The 26,500-nt window shown below is 34.3% G+C and overlaps 1 protein-coding gene across 1 annotated transcript in view; it reads left to right on the forward strand.

The window, feature by feature from the left end:
• The window catches only part of LOC137657357 (uncharacterized), a 154,577-nt gene that overhangs the window by 17,120 nt on the left and 110,957 nt on the right, over positions 1-26,500 (forward strand). Inside the window, exon 2 of the mRNA XM_068391693.1 lies at positions 9,805-10,528. Within this exon, the coding sequence (XP_068247794.1) occupies positions 10,476-10,528 (53 nt within the window). The 5' untranslated portion in view covers positions 9,805-10,475. The remainder of the gene's footprint in view (positions 1-9,804; positions 10,529-26,500) is intronic.

Here is a 26,500-nt window from a genome sequence, read left to right on the forward strand (position 1 = left end):
AGATAATCTAGCCACGAATTATTTAGTTTGCAAACAGTAGCCATGGCCTTTAGTATAGGTCTAGGGACTAGTCGATCGATAGCGTTTAGGCTATAGTGTTCTAAGACTAATTACAAAAATTTGGAGGGTTTTCTGTACATATCTTTACCTTGATTACAACATTGAAATAGAAGAAACTTGCTTATAAATTCGTGGTATTTGGTTTATTAAAGGTTAAATGCATGTTAATTACTCCCTGAAAATAAGAAAAATGCCTTTTAAAGGTTTAAAGGCCACTCATGAATGGCAGTGACATTACCCTATCAAGCAGGACAATGCCCTAGAGACTGAACATATGATCAGCGCCCAAACCCCCTCTCTACCCAAGCTAGGACCAAGGAGGGTCTGGCAATGGCTGCTGATGACTCAGCAGAAAGACCTATAGGCTGAGATTGCAGCGACTAACGAGTTTGAGCGGGACTCGAACCCCAGTCTGGCAATAACCCCACAACCTTAACTCACAAGGATGGTGAGGTTGCAGCGACCAAAGGAACAAACGAATTTGAGGGGGACTCGAACCTCAGTCTGGCGTTCACCAGTCAGGGACGTTACCGCATCGGCCACCACGAGCCTTTTTGAGGCCATCAAGTAATTCGACCCCTGTGACACTATAAGCACCATGAAGCTCCTACTCACAACATGGCCTCATTATTTTGAAGGCTCAAGGGCCGTAAAAAATGCCTTTTTAACAGTGCCTTAGGGAGGGTCGAAAGCCAAAGCGTTGATTGACTTTCTCGTCTCCATATATCATCATCATAAAAGTTGTAGTGATAAATATCATTATGACTATATGGTTACCGTTGTTGAAAGCGTGGATGCCAAAATATGGAGCGTTGGATAATGTTAGATTGATTGATAAAAATAGATCAACGAGGAAGGAAGTAAAGTGTAGGACAGGGGTAAGGCCAAAGAAAAACAGAGAAGTGAGGAGATGTTCTGTATAGCTTTCCATGTAAAATGAATGTATGGTGTTTGTGAATGCACAGATAGATGTATAAAACTAAAAGTACACATTAGATTGTCATACCATATATTTACTTTGTTTGAAGTCAGTTTTGTCATTACAGAAAAATATTATTATTATTATTATTATTATTATTATTATTATTATTATTATTATTAATACCATAGTCAAATACCTGTCTGGCAAGTTTCCAAAGACGGGAATACCAATATGTGAAGAAAAATTAAGAGGAGAGAGTGAGAGGTGTGAAATTAAATAGTTAAGATAATAGGAAAATCGATATATAATTACACAACAGCAGAAAGAAAATTCATAGGGTTGTGGTGGCCTAAGTGGTAACGTCCTTGCCTGGTGATCGCCAGACTGGGGTTTAAAAGTTCCGCTCAAACTTATTTCCTTTGGTCGTGGCAACCTCACCATCCTTGGGAGCTAAGGATGGTGGTTGTGCAGGAGCCTATAGGTCTATCTGCTGAGTCATCAGCCGACATTGTCTGGCCCTCCTTGGTCCTAGCTTGGATGGTGGAGGGAGTTTGGGCTCTGATCATATATATATATATATATATATATATATATATATATATATATATATATATATATATGGCCAATCTCTAGGGTATTGTGCGACTTGATAGAGCAATGTTACTGTGCTTTGCCTCTGCCATCCATGAGTGACCTTTCAACCTTTTAACCTTTAAATGAAATGAGATAGAGGATCCAAATGTTATAAGGTAGCATATCTTTCAAGAAGCCTACGAGAATCGGAAAAAGTCACAACTTATTTTAATAAAAAAAAAAAACTGAACGCCAACTGTCGTATGGCTAAAGACACAAGGTGTGGCGAATGTCTTCTATGTTTTATAGTCGTTATTTCATTGAGTTAGACGTCACGCTGTCAAACCTCCACTTTTGTTTCCACCTACGAACTCGTGAGTCATGTGATGTAGGGTGTAAGCGAGGTCTTGTTAACAGCTGCAGTGCTGGGAAAGAAGCAGAGTAAGAATATGGTCTCTACATTTTATTCTTGATTTGAAATATGAATAATAACTGATTATAATTGTGTAACATGATCACAAATGATTACAAGTATTTTGTAAACCGGCCCAGTCATACATATATACTTTCTTTGATATCTTTGCTTTCTTAGTAATGATGTTTTAATCATCATCTCCTCCTACGCCTATTGACGCAAAGGACCTCGGTTAGATTTCGTCAGTTGTCTGTATTTTGAGCTTCATGGTCCAGGCATTTGTTGACTGAATGGCCCACTTATAGCACAGAAAGAAATAGATATCTGTTTGAGGCTCGAGTTGAGGATGGCAGGTTCATCCTTGCCAAGATCCTTGGACATGATGTGTCGTACAATGCTAGTGGCAGTTTTAAATTTATATCAGAAGCATGTCTTCTTAATGCTATTTAGCTTTATAACATATATACTTCTTTGGTTTTAATTGAATATTCTTTTAATCTTTATTTACAATAAACGATATCGGCGTCAATGACCTTCGATGTCAGGATGCCAGGGAACTTCCAATCATTCATTCATTCATTCCAAAAATTCCAGTGATGTTTTAATTTGCAAATATATGATTACCAAGTAAAGGGTTCTGTTTTGCATTTGAGTTTGCATAGTGCATATCCAGGCTGCTGCCATTTTGGCTAGATAGAGTAGAGTGCATCCCCGTTACAAAAGAGAGGAACGAAGACTATATTTTGCATTACATGCTTTAGTAATTTTCCTATTTTTGCTGTACTAGTATGAGGGAATAACTAATTTATTTACGATCTCGATTTTTTTTTCTAAGTTATCATATTAATTTATGTGATCCGTCGTTAAATCTTAATGTATAACCGAACCAACTCTCATTATTTTTCCCTCTCTCTCCTCTCTCTCCCGTCTCTTTCCCTTACTCAGCAAGATAAAGGTTATATAATTGTACAAGTAGGCCTATAATCCTTTTGGCTACACAAACTTGTTCACTTCCGAATTTATCTGCTTTGCTTAGTCAGTTCACAGCCCTTTCCCAGTCAGTCATCAGAAAGCCATCCCCGATGATAGCGACAGGAACAGGTCTGGGCGGTTGGTATTTTCGATTAAACGTCAGCCAGCGCTGGCTGTCGACTTCGGCAGAGTCGTTCGAGAAGAAATAAATGAACTAGCGTTCCGGTCCGTCTTGACTTGGATAGAACCACGGTCTAGGACTCTAGGTATAGTATCTCAACTGTGGAAAGAACAAAGTTAGCTGCATGTCAGCTAAGGAAGAGGAGCCCGTGCTGGCATAAGGCGACTTTCGTGCAACTTCAAATGATTTTGGTATCATGATAATGTAAAAACATGAATTAATTAGGTGGTAAGACACGGTCTAGGTATAGTGTCTCAACTGTGGATAGAACAGAGTTAGACGCGTGTCAGCTAAGGAGGAGGAGCCCGTGCTGGCATAAGGCGACTTTCGTGCAACTTCAAATGATTTTTTTTATCCTGATAACGTTAAAATATAAATTAATTAGGTGGTAAAATTTGTATCTGCTTTATGATTTATATCATGATTTCTGTCGCTGACATTAGATTTTTGTCGGTATTTTGCCTCTTTTTTTTTTTTTAATTGTAGTTTTGGAAATATTAAATATAGGATAAATTATTTCACGTCTTTTACATGCACATGCACTTATTAAATGTTTTAAAACTAAAGATCATATTACGATGGAAGGGATCTCATTCATCAAGATTCATCAAAACTTACTGTACATTGTAACGGAAATAACATAGTAGGTATGATATGGAGTTTAACCTCTATTTCAAACAGTTTTTCTCCACATTGCATGATAGTCTTACATATTGAAACGAGTCATATCATTCCTAGAGAGAGAGAGAGAGAGAGAGAGAGAGAGAGAGAGAGAGAGAGAGGGGGGGGGGGGTTATTCCACAAAACGGGTATCAGGAAGACTTGCATTGGAACGGAAATAACAGAATAGTTTTTCTCCACATTGCTTGGTGTTCTTGCATATTGAAACAAGCCATATCATCCCTAGAGAGAGAGAGAGAGAGAGAGAGAGAGAGAGAGAGAGAGAGAGAGAGAGAGAGAGAGAGAGAGAGAGAGAGAAGGGGGGAGGTTATTCCACAAAACGGGTATCAGGAAGACTTGCATTGGAACGGAAATAACAGAATAGTTTTTCTCCACATTGCTTGGTGTTCTTGCATATTGAAACAAGCCATATCATCCCTAGAGAGAGAGAGAGAGAGAGAGAGAGAGAGAGAGAGAGAGAGAGAGAGAGTAGCGGCAAGACTTGCATAGGAACGGAAATATAATAGTTTTTATCTATATTGCTTGGTAATCTTACAGATTGAAAGAAGCCAAGACTCTTTAGCTATGCTAAGCAGCTCTTCTAGGAAAAGGACACTCCAAAAACAAACCATTGTTCTCTAGTCTTGGGTAGTGCTGTAGCCTCTGTACTATGGTCTTCACTGTTTTTGATTAGAGTTCTCTTGCTTGAGGGTACACTCAGCCATACTATTCTATCTTGTTTCTCTTCCTCTTGTTATTTTGAAGTTTTTATCGTCTTGTTAGTTTATATACGAAACATTTATTTTGGTGTTATTATTGTTCTTAAACTTCTCTTCTAGTTTTTCCTTATTCCCTTTCTTCACTGGGGTATTTTCCCTGTTGGAGTCCTTGTGCCTATAGAATCCTGCTTTTAAAACTAGTGTTGTACCCTTTCTCTGTTGGAGCCCTTGTGCTTATAGAATCCTGCTTTTAAAACTATAGTGTTGTAGCTTAGCTAATAACAACAACAACAACAATAATAATAATAATAATAATAATAATAATAATAATAATAATATCCCGAGAGAGAGAGAGAGAGAGAGAGAGAGAGAGAGAGAGAGAGAGAGAGAGAGAGAGTCGACTTCAGGTTCTTCAAGTCCACGTAAGCTTCGATGGCATGTGGAAGAATATTGCATCCATCAGATCGGGTCTTCTTGTAGAATAGATGTGATCGTGCGATCGAGAGGAAGACCACATTCCAAAGGGCTGGCCAACGTCGACCTTCATGAATGTTGATGTGCCCCGATCATTTACTTATTAATGTCAACGGGGAGGACACGGAAAATGGGCTTGTATATATATTTCTCTCTCTCTCTCTCTCTCTCTCTCTCTCTCTCTCTCTCTCTCTCTCTCTCTCTCTCTCTCTCTGTGCTATATTTTGATTGAAGCTAGTTATAATTTTTTGGTGGCGATGTTCAAAATTTAATCTATTAGAGAACTTTACTTGGTGTGGTAGTGCTTTTTTAATTTTTGTTTATTAACTACAATGCTTTTGCTCGGGTCTAAAGCATTTTTGGTGTTGTGAGAGAGAGAGAGAGAGAGAGAGAGAGAGAGAGAGAGAGAGAGAGAGAGAGAGAGAGAGAGAGAGAGAGAGAGAGAGGGCTTTCTTTTTTAAGTGACTTTTGGTAAGGATTATTTACATGTATGGAGTGTTTCCTTTTGTAAACCTATTATTTAGAATGTTGGAACCTAAGCTATCGAAATTTCTTCCAATTCTTCAAGCAATCTGTAATGATTTTACAAATCTATAAGTTTTAAGAATGTTGTAATGCTTCTTTAACTTTTCAGTTTCCATGGTTTGTTTATATGTGAAGTAAAGTAAAACTGTCTGCACTAATTGGTTAGACGAGTTGCGAATATGAACAAGGTTTTTAATTCATTCATATATCTCTTAAAAGTTATTTTCTAAGAGAGATCAACGTATATACTAATATGATTTTTCTTTTAACCGTCAATTCTTTTTTAATCATTGGGGTTGTTCCCTTCTCTCTTTGTGCGAAACACTCTCCTTAATTTACCCCTAATTTTGAGCTACATTATACTCCTCTCTCTCCTCTTGGCGACTCTCTCTGTTCCGGTCCGCAACTGAATGGCAGCATAAGTACAAGGTGTCTTGAAGTTCTTTATTAGCCAAAAGCCCGAAGTTCCTCTCCGCCAACACACACACACGTGCCCTAAGGTAATGCTTATTAATCGCTTGAAAGATATTAATATTTAATGGTTTTAATCGTGCCATCTCCTCGGACTGTAATGACCAATTTTCGCTATTTTGATATAGGATTATGATCTTTACGATCTCGTAAACATGTCCACTGCCTTTATATTTGCCATATCTTATATTTGCCCTTTTCCCCCAATGCCTTTTCTCTTGCTAATTTTTATTTGCATCCTATTGGGTATCCGGTTGTGAATTTTGGAACGAAGGATATTTCATGTGAGAAAGAAATTTCTTTCATATACCAGGAAGTCTGGTTTAGATCTGGTTGGGTTTGTTTTTCTGTTTGAGAAATAAGGAGAAAAATTCTATTAGTTTCTTTTTTTTTTACTAGGTGAAATATTTTCAGATCTTTTAAGCTAGAAAAGTGATTAGTCATATATCTATAGCTGCATAAAGTTAGGGGCAAAAATGTTCTAACAAATTTATTTATACAAAGATACGAAAATAGAATACATTACTACTGTATTATGCTGAAGGTTAAAACGTAAAGTAATATGTTATCGGTGGCTTAAAATAATATTTTTTCTCTAAGTACGGGTTTAAACCCTTGTTGTGTCGAATTATAGGAGATTCAATCATCAATCCCATGTTTGTTACCAAATTAGATTTTGTCCATGAAACGGATTCTTATTATCGACCTTCTATCAAAATGCAATTCTGCCAATTTTTTGACGTTTGAAGTCTTTTGTTTCCACATTTTACCCTTACAAGTTGGATAGTGCTCATAAGGTGTGATTCATTGGCAATATATTTTTTCCACACTGCCATGCTTTGAAATGCTATTAATGATTCTATTTTCCTCAACTTTTATAACCTCCCTTCCTTCAAGAGGGTTGCGGTGGCCTGGTGGTAGCGTTCTTGCTTGGTGAGTGGCCAACTGGAGTTCGAGTCCTTCTCAAACTAGTTAGTTCTAGTTCCTTTGGTAGCTGCAACCTCACCATTCTTGTGAGCTAAGGGGGGCGGGGAGCTTATACGTCTATCTGCTGAGTCATCAGCAGCCATTACCTGACCCTGGTCCTAGCTTGGGTGGATAGGGGGCTTGGGCGCTGATCATATGTAATATGGTCAGTCTCTAGGGCATTGTACCGCTTGCTAGGAAAATGTCGCTGTCCCTTGCCACTGCCATTCATGAGCGATCTTTAACCTTTAAAGCGGCAGGTACAGAGATTCTCCCGTGGTAAAGTCTGCACATCTTATCATTTTTTTTTTTTTTTTTTAATTTTTCGAACCTGGGCTACACAAGGACACTGGATTGGCGTTCACACAAGATATCGCTCTTATAAGAAAAGAGGATATACCGATTCATATGGATAGTTGTGCCCAATTAGCAGCAATTTATACCCATTTGTATTTTTCTAATAAAAACGAGAGTCGCAGATATGAGCGGAATTCATATCAATTTGCTATAAAGTTTTATTGCCGGTGGTAAAAAAAGATCGAGGCAGGGGTTGAGGTTTTTATTGCCTTGTAGCGATGCATATCATAGGCTTCGTTCGGGTACGTGCTGACAGTGGCACAAAACCGCTGGAATGCGCACTTGTAAAACTTGAGGTTTTGTACGTTCCCTTTACGTTTGTTTACAAATGTGGATGGAAAGTTCATGCGTTCTATGTATTATTGAATAATTTTGCTATTGTTCTTTTTATTTAATTTCTCTTACTCATTTCAGAAATTAATCACAGTAAATGTTTCAACTTTATGATCGTTGTAACGTTGCAGTGAAATTAAGAAAATAAATATGTTGCCTCTACCCTTGCTTATACCTTCTAATGGGGATGGTACGTTCATGCGTTCTATGTATTATTCAATAATTTTGTAATTGTTCTTTTTATTTAATTTCTCTTACGCATTATGTAAATGAATCGCAGTAAAAATTTCAACTTCGTTATGATCGTTGCAACGTTGCAGTGAAATTAAGAAAATAAATACGTTGCCTTTACCCTTGTTAATATTATCTAATGTACATGGAAGGCTCGTGCGTTCTATGTTATATGTTGAACAGGCTGCCATAAGTCTTTTTATAATATAGCCTATATGAAATATATGTTTTAATATAGCCTATATGAAATATATGTTTTGGTGTTAATGTATTTAAAATATTATATTTTAATTGTTATTTATTTCTCATATCGTTTATTTATATCCTTATTTCATTTCCTCACTTGGCTATTTATCCCTGTTGGATCCTCAGGATCATAGCATCTTGCTTTTCCAACTAGGGTTGTAGCTTAACTACTACTACTACTACTACTACTACTACTACTACTACTACTACTAATAATAATAATAATAATAATAATAATAATAATAATAATAATAATAATTTTGTAATCGTTCTTTTGAATTAATTTCTCCTACTCATTATAGAAATTAATCGCAGTAAAAAATTCATTCAACTTGGTTATGATCGTTGTAACATTGGAGTGAAATTAAGTTAATAAATAGGTAAAATTTAAGTTTTATGCTGATGATTAGTTTAGGCAACCAACGAAACGAGAGTTTTATCGTGTTTTAGACTATAAAAACAACAAGTCCAAAATACACGCCCTGATGTAACTTTGTCTTATCGTATCAGTATCGTTTTGATTACTCACATCCTTAAAATATTTATCTTATATTTAAGGTAATTTACTCTGGAATGAGCAAGGATAACGATTATTTGCTTTACGTATGTTTTTTTTTTAATTGAAACTTTGTTATATTTCTAATTTTATGACGTCATATATATATATATATTGAACCTTTGATATATTTCTAATGTTATGACGTCATATATATTAAACCTTTATATTTCTAATTTTATTACGTCATATATATTAAACCTTTGTTATATTTCTAATTTTATGACGTCATATATATTGAACCTTTGTTATATTTCTAATTTTATGGCGTCATATATATTGAACCTTTGTTATATTTCTAATTTTATGGCGTCATATATATACTGAACCTTCGTTATATTTCTAATTTTATGACGTCATATATATATTGAACCTTTGCTATATTTCTAATTTTATGGCGTTATATATATTGAACCTTTGCTATATTTCTAATTTTATGGCGTCATAGGCCTATATATACTGAACCTTCGTTATATTTCTAATTTTATGACGTCATATATATACTGAACCTTTGATATATTTCTAATTTCATGACGGCATATATATACTGAACCTTTGTTGTTTCTAATTTTATGACGTCATATCTTATCTGTTATTTTTATAACGAAGTAAACCGAATTATCTTCAGATAGATAGTTTGATTTGTAAATTGTCAATGTTTTGATGGAATTTTTTTTTCCCAATTTAAATGTTCTTTTATTGTTATCAAGTATAAAAGAATATGAACAATGTTTGAGTATAGATGACCAGATTTACTTTCTTACACTAAGGATTAAGTTTTTTGTTTTTAATTTATGCTTTTTAATTTTCATAAATCGATGTTTATTGTCTTTAATCATTGAAGATAAAGCCAATAAAATTTTATTTAGGCCTTATCTGCCTTATCTCTGAAGTATATTCAAGGTCTTTTTGACATTAATTTTTATATATAGTTTGTCTTTGCAGTGGTATAAGTGTTTTAGCTATTAATTGGTTTATCATATCATTAAATCAGTGTATATAGAAATATATGTAAATACTTAAAAGCTTTGAATATTTTTCAGATCATGATTTTGTGTACCAAACCAGTGTACTTAATTGAAAAATTAGCGTGACTTATTTTTAATTATTTGTAACGGTGGATTTTCTCTATTTTTTTTTCAGATTGCTGGCAGACGAATCGACTGCTAAGTGTTGGATTCATTCAAGCTATAAAGGATTATATAAAAAGAAAAATTTGTGCAGTGGTTCTTTAGTGACATGTTGCGTTGCATCAAACTTCCGATCTTGAATAATTTACTGTAAATAGTTCAGAATAGAAGTTTTATGCTTTGTGGGTGTTTATCAAGAAACTTAAATTCCGCGAATATAATCAGCTGGTGAAATTTGATATAGTTTCATTTTCTTGTCAGTATAAGAAATGAGTGGAGTGAATTAGAAGGCTTGTGTATAAAGGAAATTAGGTACCCATTCAGTGCCCAAATCAGAGTCCAAGTGTTTATTGGACTTTTCAATTTAGTGCCCAAGTGTTTATTGGACTTACATTTCCCCCAAACTTCTCGCTCTATAAGATCACGTTGCGATCGATAATAGTGTTGTTAAAAAAAGTGTTGCTATCGAAATACTTTATTGTATTTGAAGAAGATTATTTAGAAAATACCATCTGTGTTAAGAAAGGCATGTAATTTGAGTATCACATTTTAAGCACCGGAAGTTATTCTTGTGAATGGATTAGCGCGGAATTATTATCTCCTTATCATAACGGTAGAATGAGGCTCAAGTCAACAGTTTGCTACGAGTGGTGAGTGACGGTGTGTATCAGGGCCACCGTCAGAATGAGTGCACAGAAGATCAAGAATAAGAAGGCTCAGTTGAGACAAAAACTTGGGTGAGTACGATGCCATACGTTTTGGTTGCTTTGAGAGTTATTCGTCTTTAAATTAGATGAGGTTAACTTTTGTTTTCACCTGGTTTCAGTTATTTATTTCACAGTTTGAATTAACTCATTTATTGAGAATTATTCAAGTCTTTACATTAGATGAGGTTAACTTTTGTTATCACTTGGTTTCAGTTATTTATTTAACAGTTTGAAGGAACTCATTTATTGAGAGTTGTTCAAGTCTTTATATTTGATGAGGTTGACTTCTGTTTTCACCTGGTTTCAGTTATATTTTTAACAGTTTGAATTAACTCATTTATTGAGAATTATTGAATTCTTTACATTAGGCGAGGTTAACTTCTATTTTCACCTGGTTTCAATTGCACATTTAACCGTCTGAATTACTTCATTCATTGAGAATTATGCAAGTGTTTAAATTAGATGAGGTTAACTTCTGTTTTCACCTGGTTTCAATTGCGCATTTAACCGTTTGAATGACTTAATTCGTTGAGAATTATGCAAGTGTTTAAATTAGATGAGGTTAACTTCTGTTTTCACCTGGTTTCAATTGCGCATTTAACCGTTTGAATGACTTAATTCGTTGAGAATTATGCAAGTGTTTAAATTAGATGAGGTTAACTTCTGTTTTCACCTGGTTTCATTTACGCATTTAACAGTTGGAATGGCTTCATTCATTGAGAATTATTCAAGTGTTTAAATTAGATAAGGTTAACTTCTGTTTTCACCTGGTCAATCAGAATAAAATTCTTCGTTTCTATTTGTTTCTTTATTTTTTCTTATTACAAATGTTTAAGCTATTCCTCTATTTGTTATCTCAGTCTTATTTTTTTTTTTAATTCTATATATTAGTTGAATGTTTAGTGTTTTTGCGTTTCATAGATTATCTATTATTTTTTTAACTGTGATTTACCGAATATATTTATTTTTTTATTATTTTTGTATATATTTTGCAATTTATTATTTATTTCGTGTCTTTTCTGCATTGGATTACTTTCCGCATTAAGGTTATGGGATTGTAGCCTTCTGCCTTTCCAACTTGAATTGCAGCTTTGCTGGTAATGACAACATTGATAGAAGTAGTCAACGTTATAAAAGTTGTTCTTAAGAAAATCAATTAGATTTGAATTCTCATTAAAAAATTATCATTGCAAGAGTATTATTTTAACCACCACAAACTTTTAATTCCACTTTATACATAATCTTTTTTTTTTTTTTTTTTTTTTTTTTTTTTTTTTTTACCTTAGGATAAACTTGAGAGTGACATTAACATTGATGAAAGTAGTTACCTTTATAAAAGTTCTTAAAAAAATCAATTAGATTTGAATTCTCATTAAAGAAAAATTATCATAGCAAGAGTATTATTTTAATTGCACCACAAACTTTTAATTCCACTTTATACATAATTTTTTTTTTCTTAACCTTAGGATAAACTTGAGAGTTGTATTTTCCGTGTATTTGCACATAGGACCCTTTTGCAATTGAAGCCGAGATAAATATTGACTTTGACTTTTATCGTCAAGGGGGCTGCTCTGGCACAGCCATTAAAACGCTCTGTCCGGGGAGTCGCCTTTTGTTTATGCCTCCAATTATCCTCGTTATTGGGAGTCTTTGAGGTGGGAGGGGGATATGCAGCTAAGTGCTTCACAGGCTGACCCTTTTTCTCTCTCTCTCTCTCTCTCTCTCTCTCTCTCTCTCTCTCTCTCTCTCTCTCTCTCTCTCTCTCATTATTTTCTGTTGCAAGGGAAACCTTGTCCGTTTAGGAGAATCCGTAATGTTTTTAAAAGTGGGATTATGATTTTGCTTTTGAGGTTTTGATTTTGAGAAAAATGAACTGAAATTAATAGTAGGATCGTTCTACTATGTATGTATGATTGTATGCATGTATGTATGTATGTATGTGTGTGTATGTATGTATGTATGTATATATATGCACACACACATATATATATATATATATATATATATATATATATATATATACATATGTATATATATGCATGCACACACACACACACATATATATATATATACATGTTTTATATATATATATATATATATATATATATATATACACATACACATACACACATTCGGTATGCATACGTATTCATCATTAAATTTTATTTAAATTAGAAATATCAATGACTAACACGTTCACTCGATTTCTCGGCAAGTCTTTAGGGATACACTCTACCCAGCAGATATTGCAATCCATTTAGAGCCCGTAAACTGATTGGTGGTAGATTGCTAGTGATACACAAACCTATAAACATGAGCTGAATGTTGTGCTACTTGCCACAGTATCCACGTACATATTTAAGACGTATACTGATATGCATACACAGGTACTATGGCTCCCAAACGTAACGTCAACAAAATGTGATGTTTAATAAGTCAGACCATACAATGTTGTTGTTATTATTATTATTATTATTATTATTATTATTACTTGCTAAGCTACAACCCTAGCTGGAAAAGCAGGATGCTATAAGCCCAAGGGCTCCAACACGGAAAATAGCCCAGTGAGGAAAGGAAACTAGGAAAAATAAAATATTTGAAGAAGAGTAACAACATTAGAATAAATATCTCCTATATAAACTATATAAACTTTAACAAAACAGAAGGAAGAGAAATTAGATAAAATAGTATGCCCTAGTGAACCCTCAAGCAAGAGAACTCTAACCCAAGACAGTGGAAGGCCATGGTACAGAGGCTATGGCACTACCCAAGACTAGAGAACAATGGTTTGATTTTGGAGTGTCCTCCTAGAAGAGCTGCTTATTTGACACATGTTAAGTGATATGAGAAAAAGTACTAGTGCTGGTTGGTGGGGAGTGGATGCCTTATATGACATTAGTGTTATGCTTTATTTTCTAATGTAATATTGACTACTGTTTCATAATATGTAGATATATTTGATGCGGTTGTGATAAAACAGTAAGACTATGGAGAGTTCTAAGATGGCACAGTAAAAAACTAGCCCCTACAATAGGTAACCAGACGTACCAACCCCTCCGAGACAGCAAGTGATCAGGCCGCATACGCCATTGTGTTCATTTAGACGTTATGCTCTACATTGACTTTACATTTTTGAGCTATAGTACATATGTTTATACAGTACATGGTTACGAGAGCAAACTAAAATAAAGGATATTCTAACAACATATAAGAAAGAGAAATGGCATGGGCAGGACATATAATGAGAGTGATAGACAATAGATGGACATTGAGAGTAACAGAATGGGTCCCAAAAGATTGCATAAGAAGCATTGGAAAGAAAAGAAGACTACATTGACGAACTAAGAAAATTTGATGCTGTGGAATGGCATAGAGACCATAAACGGACGCTAGTGGAAGGTCATGTCTTAGGCCTTTGCCCTGCAGTGGATTAACTACGGTTGATGATATATATATATATATATATATATATATATATATATATATATATATATATTACCAAGCTACATAATTCTAGAATAGTTGGTATCCACAATCACAGTAGATAATGAGAAGAGATGGTAGGGCTGATGTTAAATTACGCTCGCTCGAACACACTAATCTACAAACATAAATATAGACAATAAAAATTCAAATAAACCGAAAAGTTTAACTAAAATTACCTATGTACTATACCCAAATATACAGTACAAACTCATTCATCACCATAGGTCATTCCCCTTGTTAGCGGTAAGCCGATATCATGCTCTCAGTTACAGCTTGAATGTAAGATCCATTCTATGTTGCCAGATGGGTTAGTGTAAATATCCCTAAAACTCATGATAGAAAAATCCCCCAAACAACCTAAAAATCCCATTTCCACAAATATATTTTCTTCTGATCATGTAGGCTTTACTCATATAGAAATTACTCACCATACTTCATATAGAGAGCAAGTAAACTAATTGCAACAATATAAAGATTTACTCATTTTTGTTTCTTCTTCATAGAAAATTGTACAGAATATCCCCATTAGACAACCAAAATCCCCAAATCTAGGGATAAATCCCCATATCTGGCAACGCTGGATCCATGTTCGTCGTAAGGACGTATATTTAGATCGTTGGTCAACTGGAATGGAAGCCCATGTGGTCGCCCTCATATGTCTTGGACCCGGTTCTCCTGCTGAGCGTGACTGGTCTTTTGATAGGTCCTAACATTCTTCTTGGGGCGGTTTTATATATACTTATAGATATCCATATATAGTATGACTTTCGCTCTCACAGGGACGAGTGTGTATGTTGGTAACTCCGTGTATTATTAGTTCACCAAACGTTCAGCTGGGCTCCACAAGGGACTTGAAGAGTTGGAAGACCCAGGCCTACATGGCTGAAGACTATGAAGCACGAAGTAGGAGATGATGAATGGAGAAGTATTAAATTAAAAGCTCAAGATAAAGACGTCTGGTGAAATCTAACCAAAGCACTTTGTGTCAATAGACGTAGATGATTATTATTACTTGCTGATCTACAACTCTAGTTGGAAAAGCAGCATGTTATAAGCCCACGGGCTCCAACAGGGAAAATAGCACAGTGAGGAAAGGAAACTAGGAAATACGAGAATTAATTAGAAATTAAACTAGAACATTTTAAGAACAGTAACAACATTGAAATAAATATTTCATATATAAACTATAGAAACTATAAAAATGAACAAAATAAGAGGAAGAGAAATAAGAGAATAGTGTGCCCTAGTGTACTCTCAAGCAAGAGAAACTAACCCAAGACAGTGAAGACCGTGGTACAGAGGCTATGGCACTACCCAAGACTAGAAGACAATAGTTTGATTTTGTACTCATAACTATCCTGAAGATCTTAGAGGAATTGGAGGGAATGTTGTTGTTATTATTATTATTATTATTAGTAGTAGTAGTAGTAGTAGTAGTAGTAGTAGTAGTAGTAGTACTAGCCAAGCTATAACCCTTGTTGGAAAAGCAAGATGCTATTTTATGGATGGTAAAACATATGAAAATACACACATACCCATACATACATCTTATAGATCGCTTATTTTCCCACCGACCACAACATTAATTTCAATAGTTAGGTCGGCATAGGAAGACAGGTGTTTTCAGGACAGGTAATGAAAATAAAATATATCATTTAACCTACCCCTTCCATACCGCCCATAAAAGTAATATGGGATATCCTACACTGTCAAAAAACAAGGAGAATATCCTGCCATTTCGCTTCTGTAACCTATTCTAATCTTTATTCGGATACAATGCGATCGTTGCAACTGGGTGTAGAAATTGAACGTTTCGTCGTAGTCTCTTACTCTCCAGCCTTTGTCTCCTATTTAATGTTACTGCCTTAACATACGGGGCCAATTACAAATGTAGTTTTTATTGTTGTATTTATTATGCTAATTAGAAACATCAAAGTCAAGATAAATTCATACTTTGGCTATCATACGCAGAAGACAGTACTAGGAATAATTGATTGTTACTTTATAAAATTATGTAATTGTACCTTCATTTACTGTATGTGGAATGAATGAAAGTATTTCAATAGGCGAAAACTATATCCATATGTGGGAATGAATGACGGAATTGACTTTTTTATCCTGAGCATTTGTCATAAAATTATTCTATTGGTGTTCTGTGTTTTAACTGAATGAGTCTTCAAGGAATCAATTTATTTGTTTCTACACAGTTATATATAACTAGATCAACCTGCGAATTCTGTCACCAGAGCACAGATGAAGATAATTAAATAGCTTTGTTTTTTTTTCATGATTTTCCTCCTTTTTTTCCCTTTATCAAGCTTCCTCCTGGGCCATATCACATTTTACGACTAAGGAAGAATAGGCAAGAGAGGGAAGTTTAACGACTCCTCCCCTGACGTCGAATCCCTTGGTCCTTACGTTCGGAAATGTAGTCTTTACAGTCGTTAAAGTTAATTGTCAAAACATGGGGCTTAAAGTAAAGTACTTGGTCTCTCTCTCTCTCTCTCTCTCTCTCTCTCTCTCTCTCTCTCTCTCTCTCTCTCTCTCTCTCGACAATACTGAGGCAGTACTCTTTTACCTGCGAGGATTTGCAAGATGGTAAGGTGAAATACTTGTTATATTTTTAGTAAATTATGGTAATAAGAAACTCGACGATTATAAAATATGGTTTCTCTTAATTTGTTTTCAGAATAAAGTTCTGTTTAGCATAATCTTGTTAAAATCGGATGCCTCACACTTGGGTCTTTTTGGCGTAGTTTAAACTATAATGCTCTGTCATCCACAACCAATGCTGGGCAAAACCGTTGCTTAACAAGATATAAGCTGCTCTTATTTCAAGGGTGATATCCTAGATAATTAAGACCTGTTTTAAGAGATCCAAGATTGCTACTGATGCTTGTTTGGGTACCGTAGAAGCTGTCAGGGACCAGTGGGTGTTGACTTAATTTATGATAGGTATCTTTGGCGTTTCATTCTTTTTCTAAACTTCTTTTTTTTTTTTTCATAAGGAAGTAACAGACAGAAGGTGTAGCTTGTAATTGTGAACCCATTCTTTTTCAAGGTAAGTTATCAATGGAATGGAATTTTTCCTTTTCGAGAATCCTCATGATATCTGTATACGGTAATTTACAACAACAACAAATGCAGCCGTTTCTAGTCCACTGCAGGATAAAGGCCTTAGATATATCAATTCATGTCTGGGGTTTAGCCAGTTTTCATCACCACGCTGGCCAGTGTGGCTCGGTGATGGTGAGAGGTTTTCGTCAGAACACTCACAGCAAATCTACCTAGTATGGGGGCCCCTGACTAGTACAGCTTTACTGATCGTGGTGATACGCAAACCCTTTTACCACGTTAAAGTATCCCCACTCAGAGTTTTTTCCACTTAAAAGTATATACACATTTATTTTACACTATACGCTGTTTTTCGTTGAGTGTACAATTGATGGTGCCAAGTGTTATTTTGCAGATTTCAGCAAACATCCATGAGTTGTTGCTGTTCACCTCGCGTTCTGCACTCTGGGTGTTAATTCTGAATTTTTGTGTTTTGAGTAAACGTATGAGAACAAGCGTGCGTTTCTGATCTCTATAAACTGCTAGTGGCTAGATTGTTGAATTTTTTCGCGTAGGGGCTCATCCCTGGTCCAGCATTTAAAAGATGAACGTGATTGTAACTTAGCGTTCTTATCTTGTCTGCAGTTTATTGTAGTTGAACTAAATCCTTTTTACTCAACCCTCTCCGGTGTTAGCAGTGTCGTCTGCAACCCTGCAACTGCGTCTGCATCGGCACCCAGACTAGATGATAAGGACAGCATAATGATTCTTTTCATATAGTAGCTTAGCAGTTGTAGTGTTATCATGTTACATATCTCCACCAGCCAATCCCAATTATTTATATCTGTGTGCACATTCAAGGGCAGTTATCTTTATGCGTTGTGAAGTGGTGATCATCAAGATGCTGGGGCTACTTTTGAAGTTAGCGTTATGTTTCTTTCTAGTTGTAGTATGGTGGTTGTAATCTATTAGGGTTGAATCCAGTGGTAGGATATAATATATATATATATATATATATATATATATATATATATATATATATATATATATATATATATATATTTACACACACACACACAATATATATATATATATATATATATATATATATATATACAGTATATTGTATATATGTATGTATATGTATATCATGAATATCATCATCATTATCATTATCATCTTTATCAACCGTTACTAGTCCACTGCAGGATAAAGACCTCAGTCATGTCCTTCCACTCATGCCTGTTTATGGTATTTCTGTGCCAGCCTGTACCCGAAAATTTTCTTAGCTCGACAATCCATTGTTTTCTCTTCCTTCTCCTGCTTCGTTTGCAATCTCTAGGGACCCTCTCAGCTATTCTTAATGCCCATCTATTATTGGTCATTGTATGCCTTGTCCATTTATTTATCTTACACGTTAGAATATCCTCTACTTTAGTTTGCTCTCGTATAGGCTATGTATATTATATAAACTTTGCCCATGTGCATAGGCTACATACTCTAAATTTTGAAGAGTTCTAACGAGAACTCACACACCTTTCGTGTGATAAAGGAAAAAGTCTGATTGGTAAATGTCTCACCAAAAAGGAAACTGAAGTTGAACTTTATACGATAACCGGTTTCTTCATGTGTTAGAAATTAGGCGTTATCTCGCTCACTAGATGGCGTTATCTAGAGAATGCTGTCCTTCAGTGACGCGTTGGTGAACCGTTTTGATGACGTAAGCTTTGCAGTTGTTTGTTACTTTTTGACACTGTCCTTTGGTCTCAATCCTAGTACGTGTGCAGAGGTACTCTGTCTTTTATGTATGATGTTACAGTGTATTTTTTGTATTTTACAGTTTTTAATGTTTAAACATTGGCTTCATATTTGTAAATAAAATGCATTTTTTCTTCGTTCCTGATTTCCCAAAAATTTATTTATGTATTATTTTTGGTTGATTATTTCGGAAATCTTTAGTACATATTGTGATTGTGGTGATTTTTTTTCTATTCTCTTTCTCTCTACCTGTCATTTCTTTAGTAAATGGAAAGTGTTTAGTTTCTCTTTCAAAGGCATCCAATATTTTTTTCACATGATATTATTTAGTGAATATATGCAAATAATGTTATAGACAAGTAAAATAAATGGAAATTTAGCATGAATCATATTATATGGGTTTATAAAGCATTACAACTTAATGGCCCTATGATTGATAAGAAGATTCCAATACATACGTAAATCATGGTTGGGATCGGTTTAATTCTAAGCGGTAGTTCTGTGGCACATTTTTTTTTTTAACCAAACTCATTTTCACCTTCAACATTACTTCTTACATCTGGGACAGATAAATCCCTGGGATGCATGTCCAATGTCATTCTTAGGAAATGAGAAAAAAAATTTATTTGATATATCTGTCACTGGGTTTCAGTGGTGGTAAATAATGTCATCAGAGTAAGTGTGAATGAATGAGCATTATCTTTATGCACATTCTACTGATTATTTAGTAGTTGAGCGTGATCACCAAGTCATTCTTGGAGACTCGGAGCTCACCCCAGATTTTTATTCATCGTCATCATCATCTCATCTTACGCCTATTGACGCAAAGGGCCTCGGTTAGATTTCGCCTGTCGTTTCTTGAGCTTTTAATTCAATACTTCTCCACTCATCATCTCCTACACTTCGCGCTTCATAGTCCTCACCCATGTAGGCCTGGGTCTTCCAACTCTTTTGGTGCCTTGTGGAGCCCAGCTGAACGTTTTATTCTTACAGAACAGAAAATGGGATGCAGGTAAAATGGAAGAAGTTAGACAATCGGATCATGGGAAGTGACTAAAGGGAACAAATGAAGAATTAAATGGGAAAATCAATAAATTACGCAGACCATAATCCCTGCCATTAATACCGTTAGCATAGTACTGCACAGAGTACACCATGATACCAGGTATCACTGTACTGTGAGTTGTTTACAGAATAGACGATAAGTCCACGTGACTTGATTCCTAATTAGAACTCCGTTTCCATATTGCTGATCAATATTGATATCAAAGATAGTATGGGGCATGTTTATGCAATTTTGTAGTTTTAGCAAATACACCGTGAACATTTTTGCACAATATCACCAAACTATTATTATTATTATTATTATTATTATTATTATTATTATTATTATTATTATTATTATTATTATTATTATTATTGTTGTTGTTGTTGTTAATAATAATAATTTTTATTATTGTAGTGTTTATATTTAAACTTTTAGTTTTCTTTAAAGCTGCCTATGTCAGCACAGTCCCTTGCTTTAGAGTAAAGTTAAGAAGGAAGCAAGAATTTAAAAGCTACTAAGAAACTTATTTACTTTGCGCATAAGATTTTAATCTTCAAGTCACATTCATGACATGAACGATGGACGAAGTCGTTGAATCTATCTTCACACGAATGTGATTGCGCTTAAGATTTTAATCTTCAAGTCACATTCATGCCATGAACGATGGACGAAGTCATTGAATATATCTTCACACGAATGTTATTACGCTTAAGATTTTAATCTTAAAGTCACATTCATAACATCAACGATGGACGAGGTCATTGGAATATATCCTCACACGAATGTGATTGCGCTTAAGATTTTAATCTTAAAGTCACATTCATTGCATGAACGATGGACGAAGTCATTGAATATATCTTCACACGAATGTGATTGCTCTTGCCCTCTCGACCTTATTTTATTTGTAGAAACAAATAATGCCTCTCCTCAAAGCTCTTCCGACGTCTTCTAAAAGATTGTTGTATCACGAAGAACGTTGATTTATTTTTCCGTGATGTATGATGCTCCTATGAAGTGCCGTCTCTTCTCTGTTGTAATGATTCCTTCCGCCCCTCATATCTCTCTCTCTCTCTCTCTCTCTCTCTCTCTCTCTCTCTCTCTCTCTCTCTCTCTCTCTCTCTCTCTCTCTCTCTCTCCATGAACATTTTTGCACAATATCACCAAATTTATTATTATTATTATTATTATTATTATTATTATTATTATTATTACGAAGAACGTTGATTTGTTTTGTCCGTGATGTATGATGCTCCTATGAAGTGCCATCTTTCCTCTTGTAATGATTGCTTCTCTCTCTCTCTCTCTGTCTCTCTCTCTCTCTCTCTCTCTCTCTCTCTCTCTCTCTCTCTCTGATTTTTATCGCAGGTCGTGATGGATTTAGCCCCTTGTGCCCCACACGTCGGGTTCGGTGAAACATCAGGAAATTAAAGTCGTTAATTGTGGGAAAGATGGTTTTTCTATTTACCGATGGTGGATTGAGACCCTGGGTGGGGGGAGGGAGGGGATGGTTGGAGGTTTTTAATTCTTCTAAAGGGCTCCTGGATTCACTCTATAAGCTTCTGATCCTCCTTATCAAGAAAAGAAATCTTGCGTCGAACTTTGTTTTATAGATTTTATTTTAACGTTCTTCGCCTCTTGCTTTCTAAGTTCTGGCAGTGAATTTAATCTTCTGGAAGCGTATTAAACGTTATAGATACTGCCTGAGCAAAGATCTTGCAGTAATTTAGTCTTCTTGAAGCGTGGTTGTCGCTGGTATTTTACGATTGTTATAATGGATTATTTCTCGTCCAACTTTGTTTTATATATTTCATTTTTACGTTTTTCGCCTCTTGCTTTCTAAGTTCCCAATCCTGGATTATTTTTCGTCCAGCTTTGTTTTATGCATTTAATTTTTACGTTCTTCTCTTCTTGCTTTTTTAAGTTCCCAGTCCTTGGTTGTCGTTATTTTGCGATTGTTATGATGGACTATTTTTCGTCAAACTTTCTTTTTATATATTTTATTTTAACATTCATCGCCTCTTGCTTCCTTAGTTAGTCGTTAATTTACCATTGTTTTGATTGTTTAGATCCAATGGTGTTGATAGATCAATATGCTTGCTTTTATGGCTACTGAATAATTTGACTTTATTGTCTGGAAATTTAAAGATGCTCTCTCTCTCTCTCTCTCTCTCTCTCTCTCTCTCTCTCTCTCTCTCTCTCTCTCTCTCTCTCTCTCTCTCTCTCTCTCTCTCTGCGTTTTGAATCGTGTTTTCAAAAACCGTAAAATGCTATTGGCAATGTAAAAGTCATTTGTTGAAATAGATAAAAGTGAAAGTTTTTCTATTTATTAAGTGAAAGTTTTTCTATTTATTAAGTGAAAGTTTTTCTATTTATTTGTTTGCATAGTAATTGCTTATCTCATGCGTCATGCATCTCTTGCTTTGAAGAAAGTAATGTGTAAAGTTACGCAACGGGAAAGTTTAAATATGATTATCGATATTTATCTAGCAAGTATAGTTGTATAGTTCCTTTCTCGTTTTGGCCACAGTGAAGTTAAGGTTAGTAATGGCCTACATTACGCTTTTCACAAAACACATGGTAATATTCATATCAATATTAATACTAATGATAGTAACCCTTTGATGATGTTGCCAAAGGAAGCGCCAAACCATTGTGGTATAAGGAACAAAATTAGAATTAAAGTACTTTTAAAAAGTTAGGTTGATTCAAAGTAGACTAGCTTCTTAATACATTGCAAATTCGTTTCAGTTGGTCATTAGTTAATATAGGTAAAAGTGAAAGTTTTTTTTTTTTTTTTTTTTTTAATTTACAATCTATATAAAGCAATCCTAATATAGGTAAAAGTGTAGTTTTTTTTTCTGTGAAAATTTATAATCTATATAAAGCAATCCATATTCTTTATTCAGGGAAAAGGGCTGGTTGTCTCGTCAATTTAACTTCCTCGGAAATTTTAATTTTTAATTTTATTTTATTTTAGATAGGAGGAATGAAATGTTAGGAAACATCGTTGTTGTTGAAACTTCTGGAATGAATATTTCTGTACCAGGTTTAGCATAATCGCAGTAGAATAAGGGTAAACAAGACTTGACATCGTCAGTTTTTTTTTTCTTTTTTCTTTTTTTTTTTTTTTTAGTTAGAAATGTTGGTTTTCCCATTGCAAAGTGGTATAGCCGCTAAGATATACCACTATTCCGCTAAGAATAGTGGTATATTTTGAGCGTACGGCCTTTTTTTTCACTTTTATTTGTAATGTTAATTTTCTTCATTTTATCCTTTATGAAAAAGTAATTATGATTAAGAAAATTTGGAAGATATAAAATTAAGCCCATCCTAATTTCTCTTTAAATAATACTCTCTTGTCATTGTGTATGATAATTTTTATGCAAGACACCCAATATTTGTTTGCAAATCCGTACGTTACCGAAGTATATTTGATTGGTTCAGTTTTAATTGTTTGTGAAAGTTAACGACGCTTTATCATTTTCCTCTGTTGCCCTTAATTTACTTTCTAACAGTGGAATGATTAGCTAAACCAGACGAAGATGTAAATGTTAGATTTTGATTAATTTCTTGAACAATGAAACGGGGACTGAATTATTTAATTCACTAATTGATGTAATTTCCATTTTTTAAGGTGTTAATTACAAAGATCCTCTTCACCTCTGGGTGTCATTGATTGAATTGGCGTTTTCTGACAACTGTTTTTTGGTACTAAATGCCAGTTTTATCACTATTATTAGAAGCCAAGATGCTATAAACCCAAGGACCCTGATAGGAAAGCAGCCCGTCACGGAAAAGAAAAGAAGAAAATAATCTATATTATTATTATTATTATTATCATTTCTTGCAAAGCTACTACCCTAGTTGGAAAAGCAGGATGCTATAAACCCATGGGCTCCTAAAGAGAAAATATCCCGGTGAGGAAAGAAAACACGGAAAAAATAAATTTTTTGAAGAACAGCAAAAACATCAGAATAAAGATTTCCTATATTAACTATGGAAACTTCAACAAAACACGAGGAACAGAAATAAGATAGAATAGTGTGCCCTAGTGTACCCTCAAGCAGGAGAATTCTAACCCGAGAGAGGGGAAGACCATGGTACAGAGGCTAGGGCACTTCCCAAGACTAGAGAACAATGGTTTGATTTTGGAGTGTCCCTCTCCTAGAAGAGCTTCTTACCATAGCTAAAAAGTGTTTTCTACCCTTACCAAGAGGAAAGTGGCCACTGAACAAATACAGTGCAGTAGTTAACCCCTTGGGTGAAAAAAAAAATATTACAGAATAATATATATATATATATATATATATATATATATATATATATATATATATATATATATATATATATATAAATGAATGAATAACAGGCAAATCATGCGCCAAGTTTCAACTTCCGAAGTTCAACTTGAACGAAAGAATATAGCAACCGCGCGAGGTCTTCCAAGCAATCATACACACATACTGACATACATTATTTACGGCCCGTCTCTCATATTATTCCCAAGCAGATATCACCAGCACACTTTCTCCCCATTAGCATGTATAGAAAAAACCAACATCACTTCTTGAGTGGCGCTCAATTACATCCTCTCTTGACTTGGGTCTTCCTTTCGATTTGACTGCTTCAACCGCACCATTTTTAAATTCAGTCTGCTCCTCAATACAAGTTGTGCTGGGGAACTGAAAAGACTTGCAAAGTTTGTTAACCTCATAATGTCTTTATTTTAGATTTAATACTTTCTAGGATTTTCATTATTCTGGTATTATTTTTCAATGTATGTACTTTCCTTTGTCAGAATACCTTATATGTTTTAATTATGTACTTGCTAAATATAAGTGTACATAAATATAGTTGTAATCTATTGGTCTCTTCTTTTTGTAGTTTTTGTGTAAAATATATATATTTGTGTAATTTGGTAATTCTCATACTCCGGAAGGGGTCGATAGAATAAAATTTGCTTTTGCAAAAAAAAAAAAAAAAAAAAAAAAAAAAAAAAAATAGGATTTGTTGCTGGGGTGGATGGGTTATTTTCATCCGTCTCCTGATGGATGTCGGCGACATCCTCTCATCCTCTTGGATGCTGACGTTTTAGGTAATTGTCGTGATAGTTTATGGTGAATTGTTTCTTAATACAAGGGGAGTTTTGATATATTTGTCGTGATAGTTTGTGGTGAATTGTTTCTTAATACAAGGGGTGTTTTGATATATGTTTATTTTGAAGTCATGTAATCTAATATTATTAGTATTATTACTAGCCAAGCTACAACCCTAGTTGGAAAAGCAAGATGCTTTAAGCCCAAGGGCTCCAATAGGGAAAAATAGCCCAGTGAGGAAAGGAAATAAGGAAATAAATAAATGATGAGAACAAATTAACAATAAATCATTCTAAAAACAGTAACAACGTCAAAATAGATATGTCATATATAAACTATTAACTATTAACTATTAACGACTATGTATGATTCTCGGTCATGTGATTGGAGTGAATTTATTACATGTTAGATTTAAAGGGATTAATTTTGTTTTCTAGTAGCCAATTCAAGCAACTAGAAGTGCTATCATAAAAGGCACCGAAAAAAACATAGCAGTCCGATATCTATTCATATTTCTTAGGGTTATGTAACAATATGGTATTATTATTATTATTATTATTATTATTATTATCAAAAGCTAAGCTACAACCTTAGTTAGAAAAGTAGGATGCTATAAGTCCAGGGGCCCCAACAGGGAAAATAGCCCAGTGAGGAAAGGAAAGAAGGAAAAATAAAACATTTTAAGAATAATAACAATAATGTAACTATATATGCCCTATGAAAATGACTTGTCTGATATTGTTAATTGTATATCTAATTTATTAGAATGGTTCCATCTTGTCAATATTTTCACTAACTTACAGAAATAGGCTTATAAGCAAAAAAAAAAAAAAGTTATGATAACTGACCGGGAAATAATTGCATGTGAGGGTATACAGGAGTTATTTAATTTTTGTATTTTCTAGTTATGGTTTTGTAATATTTAAGCTAGTTACATGAAAATACGTGAACAGTATGTGAAATGGCAATATATATACATATGTACATATGATTTAGAAATTGTATATATATTATATACATGTCTATATTTTATATATATGTATATATTTATATGAATAATTATATAGATATTTGCCTATCTATTTATCCATCTATCTTTCTATTTGTATATATGTGTATATAAGGTATATATATATATATATATATATATATATATATATATATATATATTAGGATGAGCCTGCTATGTTAAACTCCTTTATAACTGCGATCTACCTTAGCTGACTAGCAGCTCCCTATCCGTTTATTACTTAAATTATTTAGATTTTAGAACATACAGATGTGATATTCTAATTGAGATTCAATGCAGTTAGCTTGCAAGACTACGTATAAATCATTCATGGTACAGAGCTTGAGGCTTAAGAAAACCTCTGTTAGATATTATGAATGAATTAATTAATTGCCAGAACGTGTAGGAATTAGTAATGCTGTTAGTAACAACAGAAGCAGACTGGGAAAGACTTGACAATTGTTTATTCTCAGCCGTTGTTGTTAAGATCAGTTGATGGTTTTGGAATTTCTAAGTTTTTTCTGGGCTCAATATTTGAAGAAAAATAATTT

This window comes from Palaemon carinicauda, chromosome 18, assembly GCF_036898095.1.
Source record: "Palaemon carinicauda isolate YSFRI2023 chromosome 18, ASM3689809v2, whole genome shotgun sequence".
In the NCBI taxonomy this organism is placed as follows: domain Eukaryota; kingdom Metazoa; phylum Arthropoda; class Malacostraca; order Decapoda; family Palaemonidae; genus Palaemon; species Palaemon carinicauda.